We start from the raw sequence: 18,864 nt of genomic DNA, 5'->3' as shown, positions 1-18,864 counted from the left end.
CTAAATTCTAAATTCTAGTACGTCTTGCCTAAAGTTTGGAGAATTTTGTGCTGCAAACATTGAAAACAGCCCTCAAACTCTCAATTACCCTGAGAAACCGAATGTTATTCACAGACCAGGCCTGGGAGGGGATGTGACTGCAGGAGAAGCTAGCTCTTCTCCCCAAGCCAAAGAGCTTGCCCTGTCTCCATCCTGGAACGGGAGGGAGTGCACACGCAGAGAGACAGAAGGCAGGCGCGCTGGGGTCCAGTTCCACTTCCACCACCAACCCACACCACGCTGTGGCCAAGGACTTTCTCTTTTAGGGGTGGTTCCTTATCTGTAAAAGGAGATTTGGATAAACCAACTCTCAGTTTTGTTTCAAATCTGCTTTAACTTCTCTGCAATATCTAAGCAGGGACAAATTAGAAATCTCAAGGGCCGGGCGCGGTGACTCACGCCTGTAATCTCAGCACTTTGGGAGGCCAAGGCAGACGGATCACGAGGTCAGGAGATCGAGACCATCCTGGCTAACATGGTGAAACCCCGTCTCTACTAAAAATACAAAAAATTAGCTGGGTGTGGTGGTGGGCGCCTGTAGTCCCAGCTACTCAGGAGGCTGAGGCAGGAGAATGGCATGAACCCAGGAGGCAGAGCTTGCAGTGAGCAGAGATTGCTCCACTGCACTCCAGCCTGGGCAACAGAGCAAGACTCCGTCTGAAAAAAAAAAAATTTAGAAATCTCAGCCACTCGCTTTCTTTTGCCACCTGGTAACTGATTCCTTCAGTACTGGACATTTAGGAGCCCCATTCCGTCTCTCATCCCCAGGCTGGCATAATGTTTTTGGCTCAAGAATTTGGCAACCTGGGCTTCAGGCTCTGCTCTGCCACTAACTGACTGTGACTATAACTCATGTCTCCACCACTTCATGTATGAATAAGAATTATTCTTTTATGCAGCTAACATACTGTGTGTCAGCCACTCTTCCTTAGATTTCCTGTATTCATGAATTCAATCCTTTCTACAACTCTGTGAAGTAGATACTAGCCTATGATATCCCCATTGCATGGAGGAAAGTAAGACACAGAGCAATTAAGGGCCTATGCAGGGTCACAGAGCTGTCAAGTGGTGAAGCCAGATTGCCTGGGGTCCAATCTGGCTCCTTAACAGCACTCCCAGCCCTCATACGTTCGCTTAGAGAGGATTCCTGACTGGCCTAGAGTGTCAAGTAGACTAAGCTGCTCTGCGTCATACTTTCCTCATCTGAAATGACTACCTCCTGGGCTTGCTGTGGGATGAAATTAGAAGTGAGATCGTCAGACTAATGGTTTCCTATCAGTCTGCCTGGGGCTTTGCTGGGCTCTGGTCCTCCCAAGTCCCCTTCCCCAATTTTGGCAGAGACCCAAGAGTGTGTGTGCGCGCCTAGTGTGTGTGTGTGACAGCGAGGGGTTATCAGAGTTCCCTGAGCTCCAGCTGACCTGATTTGGGACAGAAGACAGTTAAGATAAGCTCAGAGCTAGGAAGTGGTCATTGAAACAGCCCAAGGCTGGAGCTTTGTGTTAAGGGAGGGAGGAAGGAGCTAATCTGAGAGAGAAAAGAAAGGACCTCTTAACAACTCTTAGTGCTAGATTTGAACACCTGAAGGAAGTTGTTCTGGGAGTTGGGAGGTGGAGTGGGTGGATATATGTGTAGATTTACAGTCTAGAGGGACTGGGCACAGTGGCTCACGCCTGTAATCCCAGCACTTTGGGAGGCCGAGCTGGGCGGATCACCTGAGGTCAGGAGTTTGAGACCAGCCTGGCCAACATGGTGAAACCCTGTCTCTACTAAAAAAACAAAAATTAGCCAGGCACCTGTAATCCCAGCTACTTGGGAGGCTGAGGCAGGAGAATTGCTTGAACCTTGGAGGCGGAGGTTGCACTGAGCTGAGACTGCGCCATTGCACTCCAGCCTGGGCCACAAGAGTGAAACTCCGTCTCAATAAATAAATAAATAAATAAATAAAGTCTAGAACTTCCAGTCAGTGTTTTAGAAAGGGTCTCCTTACCCCATTGTTAGTAGCGAAACCAGAGATTTTTCTCTTTTTCTGCCCTTCACTCCTGTGTCCTTTTCCCAGTCACGGAGGATCTGTCACTTCCATTGCTGTGCAGTTGGGAAGTGTGGGTGCTGGGTAGTGGAGAGGGGGAAGCTATGCCAGCGACTGGGGAAAATTTTCATGGGATTCCTCCATGGGTCTTCAAGTACTTTCTACTAACTCACTCTATTACATTGTAGTCACCTGAGATCCTTTGTGAGTAAAGGATGAGTAAAGAAAAATAACCCCCCATCTTTACAGGTGTCCACCCTTTCACACTCACTATTTTACTGATTCTTCACTGATCCTGTGAAGTCAGGGCTTCTGGTTAGGTGTTGGGGTGCAGGGGCTGTTGAATAGATGTGGCAGGAGGTATAATGAGCCTGGGAATGGAAGTCAGGAGATGAGGTGCTACACCCAACTCTGCTGCTCGCTGGCCACATGACCTGGGACAGGTGACTTGATCTCCCAGCCCTCAGTTCCCAGTTGTTCAAAGAAGACCCCAAACTTGGAGATACTTTGTAAGCTGTTAAAGGCTCCCCAGCAGGTGGGGGTTTATGGCAGTGGATACTAGGCCACTTCACATTCCATTTAAATGCTGCTCCCTATGAAGGGGCTGAGGGTCTTCCTCCTGGCCCTGCCTCCACTTGGAATGACCAGGCAGGGCAGGGCACAGGAAGAGTGCCCAGAAGGGAGGTGGGAGAAAGTACTGCCCATTGCCACCCCCTGTCCCGTGCCTGGCTCCCACTGGCAACCTGAGCCCTTGGCCTCCCAAGCCGATCCTGGAATGTAAACCCCAAGCGAAGCACATTCTTTAGCCGGGTCACCAGCTCCTGGCCCTTGGTAAGGAAAGGCAGGAGCCAGCATTTCTCTTGGCCCCAAATAACGCTAGCACAATCTGGTACTGAGGGGCTATTACTACAAGGCTGGGTTAATCAGCTGGTTCTCACCCACAGCTCATAAAAAGCTCAGGTCTGACCTAGCACCCCTGTGAGCGCCCACAGTCAAGGGGAGAAGGAACTCAATCCCTAAGAAGGGGGAGTTGAAATATTGCTTATTTCCTGGATCTGGTTACTTGTGTCAGTTGCAGGCCATAGAGGAACTCAGAAGGAAAGGGAGCACCCTAAAGATTCCCTCAACGCTGGTGCTGCCTCTGGACTCTGATTTCTAGCTTTTATTCAACTCAGTTGTGTGCTACATATCTAGATATCGCATGCCAGGCACTCTGTGTGATGCCCTGGGCCTACAAGAGTTAATAATATCATGACAGTCCTGATAAGTACCTTAAAAGTTTTGTGTGCATGGGGATGAGGTGGGGTGAGGAGACAGTGGATTCGCCAGGTACACCATTGAGGGGGCATTCCGGGCAGAGGGGACAGGCTGCTCAGGACAGGGAGTCGAGGAGCAGCTGGACGCATTCAGGGAGCACTGGGCAGAGGTAAGAAGGGGAGGTGGGAAGGGTGGGACTTCATGAAGATCCTTAGAGGGAGGCTGCTTACGCTCCACAAGGATATGGTCGGATCTGTAGACAAGAAGAACAGAGGGAGACTAGCAGCCGTGTGGTGGGTGTTTGAGGGGGAGCCTGAAGATAGGGGAAGTGGAGTTGGGAGGCTACTGAAACTGTCCTCTCAAGGGACGGTGACGGTCTGGACTAAGCTAGTGGCTGTGTGAGGGAGAGAGGAGTGAAGATAATGAGGTCACCTGCCACCCAGGGTTGAGCTGGCTGCCCCGAGGCACTGGGAGCGAAGGTCTGGGGTGGAGTAAGATGAATTTGGAAGGGAAGCTCCAGTCCCTGTTCTACAGATGGAACAGGGGAGCCTGGGAAAGGGATTTGTAAATTACTATTCCCTTACAAATGTTTGGTGTTGAGACTATGAATTGCTAGGCTGTGATTAGGACCAAGGCCCATTTTCTGTTGAATGGCAGGCAGAGTGCCTCGAGGTCCTGTGTCATCCTTCAGGTAAGGAGGGCAGGGTGGGCCACCGTGAGATGGTGCATGGGGCCATGGAGGTTCCCAGCCCTGCTGGCACAGCCATGTGCTCCCTTCCAAGGTTGAGCAGGGGAGGAGCCCCGACAGCCCAGTGAGAAGCCAAGCAGAGCAGAAGGCCAGCAGCTGGCAGCCTGGAGCTCCTTCCTGTCCCATTGTCCATGCTGCAGGCACGCTGAAGGGAGGAGGATAGATTTCTCCCCAACCACCTGGAAACCCATCAACTCTGAAACGTCACTTCAGGCACCAAGTGTTCAGATGAGTCTCTGGCCTCCAGCTCTCATTCCATGGACCCTCCTAGTCATCTGTTTCCTTTTTGGAGGGGGGGCAGTGGCTGAGGGATTATGCATGAAAAAAACAAACTGTCTCAAGAGCCAGGAGAGTCCAGTCTGGATAAATTAGGAACTGGGACTTCCCCTCACTAGGATCTTTCCCAGTTCTTCCCCTCAGGGAGCCATCCAGTCATTTACTCAACACAGGTTTATCAAGTGCTGGTTCTGTGCTAGGCACAGGAGGTGCTAAGCATGTGAGGGTAAGTGAGGAAGACCGGGTTCCCTGCTTTGTGGAGCTCAGGAGCTCTTGTGGAAGTCACAGGACTTCTTGAGTCTCCATTTCTTCACCTGTAAAACACCTCACCACCTTTAGAAGGGTGCAAAAGATTCCCCTAGCCATGATGGCAAACTGCAGCTTGGGGTTCCGGAGGGAGGGGTGAGGCCTGGGTAACGTTGCAGCCACTGACTCCCAAATTAAAGGACTCCGAGCCTGGATGCCTGCCCAGAATGTGAGTCTCGGAATGTGAGTGTGTGAGTGTAAGAGCAAAAATATGTGCATGAACATATGTGTAGAAGCGCATATGGGTGTGTATGTGAACGTGTAAGAGTGTAAGGTGTGTTATTTGAGGAGTACAAATGAGGATAAGTGTGTAAGACATGTGGATTTGAGGGGTAAGAGTAAAGGAGAGTGTAAAGCATGAATGTGAGGTGTGCGTGTGAGCATGAATCATCCTGTGAACGTAAATATGTGAGTGTTTCCATAAGGTGAGTGTGTAAGAGTGGGCAGTTTGTGGTATAAGCATGTGTGAGTGTATTTGTGGGATGTGTGAGAGCGTGTGTGTGAGCATGAGTGTTATGTGCAAGCATGAGAGTGAGAAAGAAGGGGGAGTGTGGAGTGTGTGTGTGTGTGTGTGTGTGTGTGTGTGTGTTGGGACGGGCAGGTCCAGGGTGTGCTGGCTGGAGTTGCGGGAAGCTCATCTGGTATGAAATAGCAGCTGCACAGGATCTGCAAAGAGCTCACTCTTGGAAAGAAGTTCACTTTGCCCTCTGTGCTGCGATGGTGGGTTCTTGGTGCTCTGCTTTGTGGAGTGGACAGGCTGTTCAGGACAGGGAGTCGAGGAGCAGCTGGATGCCTTCAGGGAGCACTGGGCAGAGGTAAGAAGGGGAGGTGGGAAGGGTGGGACTTCATGAAGATCCTAAGAGGGAGGCTGCTTACGCTCCACAAGGATATGATCGGATCTGTAGACAGGGCCTCTGGGGGTTCTTTGAGCCAAGTACCCGCCTGGGGAGCTCAAAATGAACTGGAATATTTGGGAAACAGCCCATAACTAAACCATTAAAATAAAAAGGATCATACCATGGGGGAGCACGCAAACTCTAAAGACATTTTGCAGCTAACTGGCCCTTCCTCTTCCCCCAGGGATTGTCTCTCCCTCCTCTGTCACCACTTGCCCTGTGGGTAGAGAGGGGTGAGGTCTGAGAGGAACAGCCAGAACAGCTCCATCACACTTAGGCTGACCTGCCCCAAACCCTTCCTCTTGAGGCATTAACCCCCCAACTCAAGGTTTGCACAGACTCCAACGTGCCTTCTGAAGTCTTTTCACACCACTCCCTGAAAGGCCCCTTTACTCAGTGTGCTTGGCACCTCAAGTCTCCCTTCCCTGCAGGCCCACTTATAACAGTGGGCTCCTGTAGGGAGCCTTCCCAGAGGCGCTCAGTCCCTGGGGGGTTCTTGCTCTTCCCGTCTTGCTCATCCATCCATTACATTGAGTTTTGAGTTGAATTACACCCCCAAAAAGATATGTTGAAGTTTTAACCCCTGGTACTTGTGAATGTGACTTTATTTGGAAACAGGGTCTTTGCAGACATAGTCGAGTTCAAATGAGGTCATACTGGATTAAGACAGGCCTTAATCCAATGACTGGTGTCCTTATAAGGTCACGTGAAGATGGAGGCAGAGATTGGAGTTATGCCGCCATAAGCCAAGCAACACCAAAGATTACCAGCAAATACCAGGAGCTAGGAGGAAGCGTGGAAGAATTCTGCCCTCCCCGCCCCCAACCCAAGAGCCTTCCAAGAAAGCACAGCCCTTCTCACACCTTGGCTTCAGACTTCTAGCTGCCAGAATTGTGACACAATCTGTTTCTGTTTTAAGTCATCTACTTGTGGTATTTTTGTTAGAGCAGGCCTAGGGAACTAATACATATGGTCATTTTGATCCGCCCAGCTTGCCTGGGTCCTTCTGTGTGCCCTCCTCGTCAGCTCTTGCCTGGGTCCTGCCTTGTGTTGTACTTCTGCAGGTGTTTTATCCTGACATGAAGCTCCTGCCCTCATTCACGTTTGATCTCACTCAGACTACAACTTGTGTTCTCTCTCGAGCTGGAGGCCTTTGGCTCAAAGCTTTGGGCATGTTCTGTAGGTCACATGGTGGCATGGATGGATACACTGACCTCCCTTGCTATTCCCCTTACCATAGAGCTTAGAGACAGCAGCAGGTGACGGGGGAGGGACGCTGAACACTGAGCTGGGTTAGATTTTCATTCCTATCACTTATTAGCTGTGCCACCTAGGTTAGTCACAGGATTCCCAGTTCTCAGTTTCTTCTGTAAAATGAGGATTGGAAAAGGCTAACTGTACCCTACCTCCCATGCAGGAGCTTTGCAGCTCATAAAGTCCAGTGCAAATGCAAGAGGTTAGTAGAAAACAATCCTGGGGAAAGAGAAGTGATGGAGGGCGTGGACTGGTCCACTCTCCTGCAGTTCTGGAGTCTCCTGGCCCTCTCTGATTGCCCAGTAGATGGGCCTTCCATCAGAGAAGGCCTAAAAAACTTGGTCTGCGCATTATCCCAGGACTCCAACCCCAGCTGGGGTTCCTTCTGATTTTTTTTTTTTTTTTTGAGATGGAGTTTCACTCTTGTCACCCAGGCTGGAGTGTAGGGGCACAATCTCAGCTCACTGCAAACTCTGCTTCCCAGGTTCAAGCGATTCTCCTGCCTCAGCCTCCCGAGTAGCTGGGACTACAGGCACCTGCTACCATGCCCGGCTAATTATTTTGTATTTTTAGTAGAGACAAGGTTTCACCAGACGAGGTTGGCCAGGCTGGTCTCAAACTCCTGACCTCAGGTGATCCACCTGCCTCAGCCTTCCAAAGTGCTGGGATTACAGGTGTGAGCCACCATGCTCGGCTGTTCCTTCTGATCTTAGATGATGTCTTAGTGATTTCACTTACTTTCTATTCCTTAGAAAAAGAACTCAGAATATCCCATGCTAGGGATGTACAAGTCTACATCCCTACAGAGGTACAATTCTGATCATACTGCTCTTACCCTTAAAACCCTTAATTTATCCTAACTTCCCACATGCATAAACTCCAGACTCTTTAACAAGGCATATAGTAAGGCCTTCCTTGGTCTGCCTGCCTGCATTTTGAGGCCCATCTTCCCACATCCTCCCCCTACATTCTCCACTCCATGTTTTCCCCCAAATAAGCCAAACCCTTTCCCTCAGTGGGCTTGGGAACACCTCTACCTCTCCTTCAACAACAATGAAATAATAATGCAGCTACTCACTGAACACACATACATCACTTTACATATAGCAGGTAGCTCTTAGCCTCATAAGTGAGGCCTTATTTTGCACATTTTACAAATAAGAAAACTGGGACTCAGAGAGGTTAAGTAATGTACCCAAGATCAATTAGTACATGACAATCATGATTTGAACCCATCTTTCTTGCTGCAAAGCCCGTGATCATCCTCCTCTGTCTGGCTGGTCTCCCTCTTCTTTCTTTTTTCTTTCTTTCTTTCCTTTCTCTTTCTTTCTTTTTTTCTTTCTTTCTTTCTTTCTTTCTTTCCTTTCTCTCTTTCTTTCTTTCTTTTCTTTTTTTTTTTTGGAGACAGAGTTTCTCTCTTGTTGCCCAGGCTGTAGTGCAATGGTGTGATCTCAGCTCACTGCAATCTTCACCTCCCGGGTTTAAGTGATTCTCCTGCCTCAGCCTCCCGAGTAGCTGAGATTACAGGCATGCACCACCATGCCTGGCTAATTTTGTATTTTTAGTAGAGACAGGATTTCTCCATGTTGGTCAGGTCGGTCTCGAACTCCTGACCTCAGGTGATCCGCCCGCCTCGGCCTCCCAAAGTGCTGGGATTACAGGTGTGAGCCCCCGCACCTGGATTCCCTCTTCTTTCAAAGTGAAGTTTGAGATTTATTTCCTGGAAACCTGCACTGAACTCTTCAATTCATCTCAGCTCTCTGCAACCACCCTGAATGGGGTGCCTCTGAGTTGCACTAGCAAAGGCTGACACTGATCAAACAGTAACGGCAGCCATGGTCCCCTGTCTTCCTCCCAAGATGTAACTTCTATAGGGCAGGAATCTAGCACCATGCCAGGCACAGAATAGGTGTTAAATGTTAAATAATGGAATGAAAAAGTTAGAAGGGAACTTTCCTGGGAGTATACATTTAGGAATAATCTATGCCCATTTCACATTAGGAAGCCCTTCTCACCCATTCCTTGCGAATACTCACACTCATTCCTTAGGAAACAGTCTCAATCCGTCTAGATTTTGAGACATTTTGAACTTCCTACATAGTATAGCGCAGTTGATTTTCTTTCCTTTCCTGGTGCTGTTTCACATGAGGCAATGCAGTGCTGTGGTCACAAGTTTTGGAATCAGACCTGGTTCAGTCACTTATGAGCTTGTGACCCTGGAGCCCCAGTTTTCTCATCTGCAAAATGGGAGGATACTACCTACTTCATGGAGTTGATCTGAGGGTTGAAGGAAGTACCTTACCACCTGTGAGAAAGCATTATGATTGCTGTTGTGTAGGTTGGGAAATGAAGACAGGAAAGGTAAGGAGCCTTCCCACAGTGGAAAGTGGACGGGAAAGCCTATGGGGGTGGGGGAGCGAGGCCTGGGCCAGGCCATCTTACCCCAGATCCTGTGCTGCCTCTGCAGCACCATGAGGTACAGGACCACGTGGCTTAACAGACATTCAGTATTTCCCTCATTCCTCAGTGAGGCACCCCTAAAGTCTTTCCAGAATGGACTTCCAAGGGGTCAGTCCTCAGCAGATACCAGCTCCAGCCCTGAGTTGCCCTCACAGGTTCCAGCGGCTAATTCAATCTTTTAGAGCTCTCTGTACTCCCAAGGTTCCGTCTGACCATTCAAAAATGCCTCATTGTCTGGGAATGGTGGCCGAGGCTTGTAATCTAGCACTTTGAGAGTCCGAGGCAGGATGATCGCTTGAGTCTAGGGCCAGTTACTTGGGAGGCTGGGGTGGGAGGATTGCTTGAGCCCAGGCGGAGAGTGCAGTGAACCCTGATCGCACCACTGCACTCCAGCCTGGGCAACAGAGCAAGACCTTGTCTCAAAAAAAAAAAGCTCAGCCCTATCCGTGCATATGGGACCACTTTGTGTGCTTGGAAATGCCCCCTCCCATAAGGCTTGGGTTTCTCTTGCAAGGGGTGGAGGCACTCCTGTTGCTAAACACCTTTCTTGGGTAGGGGATTGAGAAGACAGGATGCCTTTGGAAGAGCATCCCCTAACGCATAGTTCCAACATCCCTTATAGTATCTGCAGCTCCTCCAGCTCCTGTTTCTATCTGTTACTTCAGGGGCTGAACTCAAATACAGGGATCCAGAAGCAGCAGGGGAGGCCTCTCTGCAGTTTCCTCACTAGGGGGCAGCAGCGGCTACAGGAGGCCTCCCAACCCGGGGAGGGGGAAGGGAAATGCTGGGCCAGCAGGTGGCAGTGCCCTTCTTGGACCCAAGTAAGGAAAAAGTCCAAGTACCCAGAGAAAGGGAGGGGAAAAAAATCCGTATCCTGTAAAAACCCAGGTTCCACTTGTCCTTGAAGATCCAGCTGAAGATGTCACACTCCCTCCCTCCAGGAGGCTCCCCGGACCCCTCAGATCCAGATAGGTGATCCTCCTCCGTTCCTGCCTCCTGGAGAAAGAATTACACTATCACCTGATGAGTGATACCTGACTCCTCCAGAACCCTTCAGGACAGGCATTTTATTCATCATTTATTTTAAAAATAACTGGGAGTCAGAAACAGATGCTAAGAGGAGGCACATTCTTCAAGTTTTCTAAAAGAACACTTTCTACTTTGGATAGGACAAAAATGAGCTTTGGCTGAATGAACTGAGACTAGACATAAGAAGGACTAAGCTGCTGATGAGTTCTGAATGGAAGACTAACATGCAGTCTCAAGGCAGGAGAAGAAGAATATGTGCTGTTTTCCTGGGAGTGGGGCAACTGGTGGTGGCTGTGAGAAGGCAGAGCTCTTCAGAGGGGACAGCCAAGAACAGGTGGTCACTGGGGGCCCTACCTAGCCTGAGAATGACGGAGGGCTTGTTTTATGGGGTCCTCCCTGCCCCTCAAAACACCCTTCTGCCCCACCCCCACACCAGGGTGCTAGAGAAGACAGGAATATAGATTTTAATCATTGTGCTGCTGCTATTAACCAGAGTGCAATTAATCCATCTTTTGTGGATTTTGATGCCACAGTGTAAATGAGAGGGTTTCACACAGAAACACTCTGGGGGCCTTCGCTGACAAAAGGGCTAGGCCTCTGGTGGGGAGGGGGTGGCAAAAGGTGAAGTGGAATTAGGAGAGATGTGGGGAGCAGACCCAGGGCTGGGAGACTGCTCCTTCCCCATTATCACATGCCCACCAAGGACCCCAAGAGGAAGGGATTCTTCCTGCCATGGCCTGGGCTGTCCAAGTGAGCCTGACTTCCCTTCCAAGGCAGCTGCCTCTAGCTTCATGTCCAATTCTCGCTGAGTAGATGAGGTCCAGGGTAGGCCCACAGTTGACCACCAAATGGTGAAGAGATATAAGCCAAGGGAGAAGAAAGGGGTTTGGAACCCCCAATCATTCTCCATTTTTCATCCTAAGCAACCTTAAAACTAGTTCAGAGCTGAGGAAAGACAGCAACAGCAGTTTATCCTCTCGGTCAGAATTGCTCTACCTGCCTCCTGGAGATGTGGGTGGGGGGAGGTGGGACTCACAGGAGGGAGAGGTAGGAAATATTCCTGTGCCTTTCTGTGTCTGTGCAGTAAGTGGAGACTCTCTTCAGAGTCAGCTCTGCAGCTGGTGGAGTCATCTGTGCCTCTTACACTTTTCTGAGATTGGTAGGATTTGGAGCTATAGAGAGGTCAACTTAGAGCCCCAAGGCCAGGCTCCACTGGCTGCTAACAGGAGCTGACATTCTCAGAAGTAGCCCCGACTGCTTGGACAAGATCATTCCTCATGTTAAGAGTGAAGTGATACGGTCCAGGGCAAAGGTACTGAGCCCAGAGACAGCTAGGAGTCAGAGACACACAGGGCCTCCACTGCGTCACTCAGACCCTGGTTGACACCTCCCACGGCGAGGAGGCAGTTCTTGACGACTATGCTGGAGCAGGCACAGCGGGGTGTGGGCATGGCAGGGAGGATCTCCCATTTGTTCTTCCCTGGGTGGAATGCTTCCGCCGTCTCCAGGACAGTGGGTTGATTCCCTGAAAGTGTCAAGGGAATCAGACCTTACAAAGGAGTCCAACCACCAATCCATGCCCCACAGTCACCCCACCTCCCTCCGTTGGGCACCTACAAGCAGAAGCCAAGCAAGGTCAACTTCCTTGGCTGCAGGATTACTCCCTTTACTAAGCCAGTGGCTTTTGTCAAGTAGCCACTTTGTCCCTCCTACCTTCTTCCTTTCTGTCTCTTTAAGAGTAAGCTTTCTTTCCCTACCCATTGCTTTTTACCAGAGCTTTCTAGCACACTACTGCCTCACTGCTGCCCTTTCCTAAAAAAGCTACCGACATGGTCCAGCTGACACGGTTCCTTCATGCATGAGTAAAGTGGGAGTTTGTCCACACTAAGTAGACTTGGGGTACCTGGAAGCCCTGCTGCCTGGACCTCTCTTCCTTGATGATGGGGGACTTCTCGCTTTAGAGTCCCTCCTTCAAAATACCAGTAATCTCTGGCAGAGTTAATACATCAAACCCAAGATTCATCTGTTGAACTTATTTGATCAGATTGCTTTCCTGTTCCATGATTGGGCTGGGTATCCAAGGAGAAGAGATTGGTCAGAGGAGGACCAAGGCTAATTCCCTCCACAGTTTGTCTCCAGTCATGCCCATTTAGGGATCTGTGCTCAGCAAGCCTGTGCTGCACGGCTATGGGTGTCTCTTATTCTCTCTGCGTCAGTTTCCCCGGTGTAGGAGGACAGAAAGGCCACACCTGGTGCCCACAGTGGATAGGTAATATCTAGGCTGGAAGAAAGGGAGTGCTTTGAATTTTTTGGAGTAAAGTGGTAGGCAGGTAGTCAGCAGGGAGACAGCACCCTTTCCTGCATATGCAAAGTGCCAAGGATCCACCAAGCACCAGAACCACAATAAATTCCAGCCTGAAAGCGCCATCCTTACCAAGTCCCCCAGCCACTATGACCCGTCCACTCAGAGAGCCGGCCACAAAATCTGCCCGCCGCTTCTTGAGGAAGAATGATCGTTCCATCTTCAGCCATCCCCCTATAGACCATGGATAATGGTGGGTTATATAGAGAGAGTAAGATACAGACCACTCCCACCAAATACAGATTGTGGCCCAAATAGCTTTCACCCTGGGCAGTGTCTTCACTCTATTTATCCTTTACGCTTGGGGAGTACACAGTTCCTCCTGCTGTTTCAAATTCTCTGTGGCTTCCCCCTCTCCCATGCTTGCTGCTCTGTAAGGCATCATCATCCCCTACAATGAATCACCTTGACTTCTGGTTGGGAGGCTAATAGAGGCAGTGAGAGAGGAGTCAGGATCCTTCTGTTTCTCCATCAGTAAAAAGTTAAGAAAAATCCCTCTCTGACCTGGTCCTGTGTGAATATTGTAAGAAAAGACAATATAGGTAGAAAAGGGGCTTTGATAAAAACCAACCAAGCAAAAAGGGGACCTATACCAATGAAGGAATTTGATTCCAAGAGTAGCCCTGAGTGGAGAGGGGTGCTGAGACTTCTGAGAAGCTTTCCCAGCTGGGTAAACGGCCCTGGAAGATGGCTGGAATAGGGGTAAGGGATGGGGAGCCAGCCAGAAGGGCAGTGGGCAGCCAGAGCTTCCTGGGGAAGGTGACCAGCTCACCCTGTTCCATGTCGAATACGTCCATCGTCCGCAGGAACTTGGGCTGCCGGTAGAGGCGACCTTGCCGCAGGCCTCCCAGGCTGTACAAGTGGTTGTCCAGGGTCACAAAGCTGGAGAAGGCCCGCTTATAGGGAATGTTGGGAAACTTGGTCCAGGAGCGAGTCTCGATGTCAAAGACCTCAAAAGCGTTGACCGCGTACTTGGACTGTCGTCCCCCTGGGGACCAGAGCAGGATAGAGGTTGGGCAGAAGGGTTGTCCCTGAGGACAGGGACAGCGAAAAGGGTTTCCCCTTTTGACAGTTACTCATTCATACAGGAAGCTCCCGATGGGCTGGGCAGTGTGATTATCCCCAGTGCCGAGGAGATGCTCAGCACACAGGCACTGCTTCCCATGGGAACTGAGCCAAGGGAAGGAAGGAGGGTAGGTATAGAACGGTAATCTGTCCTTACCCAGCACGTAGATCTTGGAGCCTCGGAGGAAGGAGGTGGCAGCATATCTCGGGGTGGGCATGGGTGCTAGGGACACCCACATGTCCTTGAGCATGTCATAGTGTTGGAGGTGGTTGTGTGGACGTAGGTCCAGGCCCATCCCGCCTGCCGCATATACTCGGTAATCTAAGAAGAAAGGCCATACATGCCCCTGGCTTAGTTCACAGGTACAGCAAGACAGGCCCACCAGCATCCATTGCCTCCCATGGCCAGGCCAAGCTTTCAACCACTGCTCAGCCAGAGTGAGTCATATATGTATCAGTGTGGTTGATAGCACCATTCAAAGAAGCCCCTGCTATAGCTGAGCCTGAGAGTCTGTTTCTTTATTTTTATTATTATTATTATTTTTTTTTTCAGATACAGTCTCATTCTGTCATCCAGGCTGGAGTGTGGCATAATCACGATTCACTGCAACCTTGACCTCCTGGGCTCAAGAGATCTTCCCATCTCAGCCTCCCAAGTAGCTGGGACTACAGGTCCATGCCACCACACCCGGCTAATTTTTGTATTTTTTGTAGAGACAGGGTTTTGCCATGTTGCCCAGGCTGGTCTTGAACTCCGGGGCTCAAGCAATCCTCTTGCCTCGACCTTCCAAAGTGCTGGGATTGCAGGTGTGAGCGACTGTGCCCAGCTGCCTGGGTCTTTTGAAGCCATGGTACGACTACACGCCCTAGTCTTCCTTAGTGTCCAGCCCTTTGGCTAAGCCTGAAACACTGCGTGAAGTTTAGGCCTGGAAAACCCTTTGCAGGTCTTATCTCCTTCACTGTCCTCCTCTCTGGGCAGCCAGAGGGGAAGCCAAAGAGGAGAGGTATTCTTTTTTTTTTTGAGACAGAGTCTCGTTTTGTCACCCAGGCTGGAGTGTAATGGTGTGATCTCAGCTCACTGCAACCTCTGCCTCTCAGGTTCAAGCGATTCTTCTGCCTCAGCCTCCAGAGTAGCTGGGATTACAGATGCCTGCCACCACACCTGGTATTTTTAGTAGAGACGGGGTTTCACCATGTTGGCCAGGTCTCGAACTCCTGACCTCAGGTGATCCGCCCGCCTTGGCCTCCCAAAGTGTTGAGATTACAGGCATGAGCCACCACGCCTGGCTTCAACGAGTAGAGATATTCTTCTGATGCCTGTTCCCCAGGCATTCACAAACTGGAATTTTTAGATATGGCAGGGGCCTTTAGAAATAAGATGAGTCATGCTGTCACTGGCCTATGGGACACCGGACTGCTGCTGGTTCTCTCTGTGTCTGCCAGCCCCATGGGGGAATGCCATTTTCCTTCACAAATTGGGAAACTTGTGGGATCCAGGAGTCACTTCAGCTAAATGAGATAGGGCTAGGGGTGAATGAGGGTGAAGCTTTGGAGAGAGTACTGGTCCCTTTAAGAAACCCTGCCCAGGAAGTGAGCTGGGATACTTTGAGAAGTGAGTCTCCTCTCATTCTCTACTACTCTTGACTGTAGGTGGCCTTTCAAAGGACTTCACTATACCAGAGAGGATGGGTAAGGCATCTGTGTTTCCCTGGGTCTCACCACAGGACCTCCCGGGCCTCTCTTTCTCAGGGAGCCACCCCTGCCCGGGATTCTGTCTGCCAGCAGCCAGTCCTCAATGCTTCTGGCTCCAGGAGGCCTTTATACTTTAGGTGATTGCAGGGATGAGTACTATTTCCTCCTACTTTCCAATCTTATTGGAAAAAAAAATGCCAACCCTAGCCTGAGGCTGGAAGATGGTGCCTGCTAATGAGGAATTCACCTTGCACAAGCTCCACCCCTCCCATCCTGTGTTACTTGAGACGACTCCTCCTGGGAATCCTCCCATCCACTCCTCACTACTGTTTTTGTGCCCAATTCTTACTCATCCTTTCAGACCCATCTGGGTGTCCCTGAACCACAAGGCTGGGTCGACAGCACCGGCTCAGTGCCTCCTGAGTGATGGCACTTCTGTTACCCTATTCCATCACCCTAATTGCCACCTGTTACTGAATAATCTTTGTTTGTTTGTTTCTTTTTTTTTTTTTTTTTTTTTTTTTTTTTTTGAGACGGAGTCTCCCTCTGTCGCCCAGGCTGGAGTGCAGTGGCGCGATCTCGGCTCACTGCAAGCTCCGCCTCCCAGGTTCACACCATTCTCCTGCCTCAGCCTCCCGAGTAGCTGGGACTACAGGCACCTGCCACCATGCCCAGCTAATTTTTTGTATTTTTAGTAGAGATGGGGTTTCACCGTGTTAGCCAGAATGGTCTCAATCTCCTGATGTCGTGATGCGCCTGCCTCGGCCTCCCAAAATGCTGGGATTACAGGCGTGAGCCACCGCACCTGGCCAATCTTTGTTTCTTTCAATAGATTGTAGGCCCTTGAGAATTTGTTAAATCTATAGCTCCAGCATCTGGCACAATGCCTGGCACACAGGCATGTAAACGCTTATTAAACTAACTGCTGAACCCATTCAGTGCCATAGTAAGAGCACAGACTCAATCATCACTATCTGTGTCACCTTGGGCCAGTGGTTTAACTAACTCTTTGGGCCTTACACTGCTTCTCTCTAAAATCAGAGTAATACTAGCACTTACCTCATTGGATAGGTTGTGAGAATCAAAGCGGTTAATGTATACAAAGCACCGATGGTAAGGATTCAATGAATGTTAGTTCTTAATCTTTCAAGACCATTTATTGAGGCCTGCGATGAAGATGTACTCTTTCCCTCCCTTGCTCTCCGTGAGCCTCCAGGCCTTCCATCCTTCTTACTGGGAGGTCACAGAAGCCCCACTGGCCATGCTGCCCTGGGGGATTCTGCACTAGAGTTTCTCTCTAGTTACCTTCATTGGTCAGATCCAGGCTCCTGAAGGCAGGGAACAGATCTTCCACCTCTTTCCTTCCTTCCTGGAGCCTGGCACTGTGCCGGGGACAGAGCAGGTGCTCAAGAAATACTGGTTCCCAATCTATAGCAGACTTGACATGCAGCTAGTATGGTTTAGTAGAAGAGGGAGGGAGGAAGAGGAGACGGAGGGAGGAAGAGGAGACAGAGGGAAGGTTGCACCCCACTGCAAGCCTGTACTGCTCAGGTGTGTCTGAATTTGGTGTCTCCTAATTCCCATTGAACCATCTCCCACAAAACCCTTTGTGTTTCAGCAAAAGAGCTTTTGGAGCTCTAGGTTCTGGGCTGTACTAGGCGTGAAAAGAATGAGATGAGGGGTTTTGAGAAAGGAAAATGAGAATCACAAAACCATGTAGTGAGGACATGCATGCCCTGAGGACTTAGTGAAACGGGCAAGATGTGAACCCTCAGGAACATTCTGGTCTCCACTGAGCGTCTCTGAGATTGGGAGGCAGAGGGGGAGGTTGAAGGTGGAAGAGGCCCCTGGAATCAGGTCCCAAAGCCCTCTCAGTGGGGCCTGGTGACGCTACAAGGATGGAGTGAGCATTGTCAGGACCCCAAATAGGTGTCTGGGGGTGGTGGCACCTGCAAGGCAGGTTTCAGGGGCTGGGATGTGGCGGCGGGAGGTGCAGGCATTCTGCTGAACGCATGGGGTCTACAGAAATATGGCACTAAACTCCACAGCCCACAGCAAATGCGTGTTGGTTTCCATCTGTTTCCCTCCTGGCCCCCCACTTCCTTCTCTCTGGCCGCCCTCAGCCCTGGCCCCACTTGCCTTTGGCCGTGACAGAAATGCCCATGGCGGCCTCACGCAGCATGCTCCTCTTCTTCCACTTGCCCTCATCGATGTTGTACATCTCCACGACCTTCAGGGGCAGCTGATTGGTGCCCACGCCCCCAATCACCATGATCCGCTTCCCCAGGGCGGTGACGGCCACCCCTGCCCGGGCTGTGGGCAGCCGGGGCAAGGCGGTCCACTGGTCGGCCTCGGGGGAGTAGACCTCGAAGCAGTCCATGGGGACGCCGTTGTCGTCACATCCCCCGATGGCATAGACCTGGCCCCCGGTCTCCAGCAGGGAGCAGTAGACCCGGCGGCTGGGCAGTGGCGCCAGGCGCTTCCACTGGAAGTCCTTGACGTTAGGCACCTCCATGGCAGCCTCGGGGAGCGCCCGGGCGCCGGGAGAGGTGCGAGCGCGGGGGTCCACCGGCTACTCGGCGCCGGCTCCCACGGCCCCTATCGCCACCTCCATCTGGCTCCCGAGCGCCGGCCCCAGCCAGACGCCGGCCAGTGCTTCACCGTGCCCCGAGTCTCAGCGGTCCGGCGGCGTCCACGCCTGGCCCTGCGGGGGGAACGCGGCGAATCAAGGGCAGCCGGGACCATGAGCCCTCCGGCGGGCAGCGGATGGGCTCCGCAGCCCCTGGTCAACTTCACCCGGAAGACGCGGCGGCGGAGGGCGCCCCCCGGGGGCGGCACCACACCCTGCACCGCTTGGTCCCCGCCCCCTCCCCACCCGCCGCTCGGACACTGCCCGAGCGCGCCGCGGGCCGGGGCTTTCAGGGGTTTGGGGTGCCGGGCAGTCCCCGGGCGGAGGAAGGAGTTAGCGTCTCTCGGCGTCGACGCCTCTCTTCCCCAGCGCCCCCTCCCCGCAGTCTCGGAGCCCCCGCCCCCGCATCACTTACGCTGCCAGGCCCGGGGAGCGCGGCGGCGAGGCGCAGACGACGCATCACCGGGGAGCCCGGAGCCCCCGCCCGGCTGCACGGGAACCGGGGAGAGGGCGCTCTGTCCTTCCCCAGTCCGCGCGCCGCTGTCACACATGCAGATGAGGAGATGAAGTGAACAGCAGGAAGGAGAAGCGGAGCCGCCGCCAGGGAGGAGGCCGGCGAGCCTGCTCCGCTCCGTCCCCATCCGCAGCCACCACACCTGTGCAGGAATCCGCGTGCGTCCCGGGACACAGCGTGCTGTGACCTCTTTACAGAAGCCCCGCCGCGGAAGCGCTCACCTTGTCTACAGGGGTCAAGGAAAGCAGGGCACTAGAACCAAGCACCCAGATGACGGGCACAGACTCCCTCCGGTGTGGGGGCGGGCTTTT

At 51.7% G+C, this 18,864-nt stretch overlaps 1 protein-coding gene across 1 annotated transcript; it reads right to left on the bottom strand.

Annotated features, from left to right (window-relative positions):
- Window positions 1-8,136: 8,136 nt before the first annotated feature.
- On the bottom strand, window positions 8,137-17,929 carry KLHDC8A (kelch domain containing 8A). Its single transcript, XM_009238776.4, has 5 exons — window positions 17,550-17,929; window positions 13,876-14,040; window positions 13,426-13,641; window positions 12,726-12,827; window positions 8,137-11,816 (listed from the first exon to the last, which is right to left on the bottom strand). Exons 1-5 carry the CDS (start codon window positions 17,923-17,925, stop codon window positions 11,623-11,625), a joined length of 1,053 nt encoding a protein of 350 aa, XP_009237051.3. The 5' UTR covers window positions 17,926-17,929; the 3' UTR covers window positions 8,137-11,622.
- Between the last annotated feature and the right edge of the window lie 935 nt (window positions 17,930-18,864).

The sequence above is a fragment of the Pongo abelii genome, chromosome 1 (genome assembly GCF_028885655.2).
Source record: "Pongo abelii isolate AG06213 chromosome 1, NHGRI_mPonAbe1-v2.0_pri, whole genome shotgun sequence".
NCBI lineage: Eukaryota > Metazoa > Chordata > Mammalia > Primates > Hominidae > Pongo > Pongo abelii.
The sequence above is the reverse complement of the archived record's forward strand: the minus strand, read 5'-3'. Positions and strand labels throughout refer to the sequence as shown.

Bases quoted from the DNA above. Each gene is read 5' to 3' on its own strand.
- KLHDC8A (XM_009238776.4), bottom strand. From the start codon at position 17,925: ATGGAGGTGCCTAACGTCAAGGACTTCCAGTGGAAGCGCCTGGCGCCA. The intron at 13,642-13,875 runs GTAAGGACAGAT...TCTGGTCCCCAG, and splicing joins CTCCAAGATCTACGTGCTGG to GGGGACGACAGTCCAAGTAC. The intron at 11,817-12,725 runs GTAAGGATGGCG...TGACACTTTCAG, and splicing joins CATAGTGGCTGGGGGACTTG to GGAATCAACCCACTGTCCTG.